The 1,740-nt window shown below is 40.5% G+C and overlaps 1 protein-coding gene across 1 annotated transcript in view; it reads right to left on the bottom strand.

Moving 5' to 3' along the window:
* Positions 1 to 430, bottom strand: part of LOC103610708 (TRAF2 and NCK-interacting protein kinase) — a gene marked incomplete at its 5' end in the record, with an annotated part of 44,044 nt that extends 43,614 nt beyond the window's left edge. The window contains one exon of the mRNA XM_008594816.1: positions 246 to 430. Within this exon, the coding sequence (XP_008593038.1) occupies positions 246 to 430 (185 nt within the window). The remainder of the gene's footprint in view (positions 1 to 245) is intronic.
* Between the last annotated feature and the right edge of the window lie 1,310 nt (positions 431 to 1,740).

Raw genomic sequence — 1,740 nt, 5'->3', positions numbered from 1 at the left:
TTACTCCAACAGCAATGGGTAGAAGGTAAAGCATATGCAATCCTAGAAATGCTACATTTCTGAGTGATTGTGTCTATGGATAGAGATAATTATAGAACTAAGCTCTTATAGAAACCCAAATCGCCAAAGTCCCTTTATCTTGCCAGAGACCGATATATGATTTTATATTGAACTCCCATCTCTCATTCTTTTGTCTAGGAGGCTGAGTCCCCTCCTGGTCTGCACTTTGAAGGCAGTCCTCTTACATCAGCCTGGGTATGTCGCTGACAGCCACGGTCCCGTCGTGGGTCTCACTCTCTCCGTCCTCCTCCTCTTCTTCACTACTCTCTGACTCCTCGCTGGAGGAGGAGTAATCTGTCACCTTCTTCAGCGGACGGTTTGTTTCTTCAATCCGGAGTTCCCTTAATTCTTTGGCTAATGCCGTCAAATCCTACAAAAGAAAAGTTTGGTCAGCATACGAATTGTAGATCCAACCAAAGCTATGTCTCTCAGCAAGTCAGTGCTCCAGCTTAAGCAACAAGAAAAGAAGCTCTGCACAAAACTGTGACACACACAGTTACCGCACGGAACTAAGAAAACAATGTCTGTAGCGCGTAGAAACTAGAAAAGAAAGATGAAATCAATTTAAACTTTGTTCAAAACCAACAGCTAGACTGAGACTGCTCACTTTTGAATATATACATGTATATATGCGTATGTGTGTTGTGCGTACACACATATATACAAACATTGGGTTCTCATTTTATTTTGGGAAGGTGAAGTTGGTCACCCTCAGAGTGAATGGGAAAAAATGCAGGATTAGAAATTGTTTCCTAGTATTCTGGGACTCCTGCCCACGCCAAAGTGATGGCCTTTCCCCTCTATGATCACTACTGTACCAAAATCTAGCATCAGTCATAGAACAGAGCAATTCCCAAGATTCCAGCTGCTACAATGATTCATTTGGCATGTCAAATGATGGCCCACGCCAAAGTCTAGTGCCACTGAAATTTATAGCCATAGAGCTGAGTTAATCAAGAGAAAAAAAAAGAGTTCTCTTCCAGAATGATAGGTATTTCATTTTCTTTTGTTTTAAATTCCAGTCAGCTGGCAGAAACCCTGGTGAAGAACACTGAAATGAATGTGCAAACACCAAAAGTAAGAGATAATTTCTCAGTTTTCCATGAGTGTGATGAAACCTTTAGCCTTATGGATGTGATGATGTGGTGTTTAATCACCAGGCACATTGCAGGCAGTGTGCTGAATATCTGACTATCTTTTATTTTACATGCTTTCAGAGCAGTGCAGAGGGAAGCAGTTCTGCAAAAGCATGGCTGCTCTAACTTGCATCGGTTAAACTGCCCACAGCTTGCAGCATGCAAATGAGGAAAAAGCAATTTGACATCAGTCTTACCATTTCTCCCTATATTAGTGACCCATTGGGAATCAGAGCATTTGGTGAGAGACAGGGGATTAGGGAGAAAGAAACTCATTGAAAAACCCTAAATCCCACAATTTTCTTATGGCCATATTCTCTCTTTATTTCAATCCAGAAACGTATTTATCCAATTCACCTGCTGTAGGATTAGAGCAATCTGGGTGATCTAAATGACGTTTGATAATCTATCCAAATCGGTTAGAAGAAAAACAGTGATAAATGTGCATAGTTAAGTCATGATTTTATTTTGAGAAGACAAAAAACCATCATGTTTCTCTATTGTCACCTTTATGTCAGGCATTACTATTAAGGTAAAGACTAGG

Source organism: Galeopterus variegatus, unplaced genomic scaffold (genome assembly GCF_000696425.1).
Source record: "Galeopterus variegatus unplaced genomic scaffold, G_variegatus-3.0.2 Scaffold11637, whole genome shotgun sequence".
NCBI lineage: Eukaryota > Metazoa > Chordata > Mammalia > Dermoptera > Cynocephalidae > Galeopterus > Galeopterus variegatus.
The sequence above is the reverse complement of the archived record's forward strand: the minus strand, read 5'-3'. Positions and strand labels throughout refer to the sequence as shown.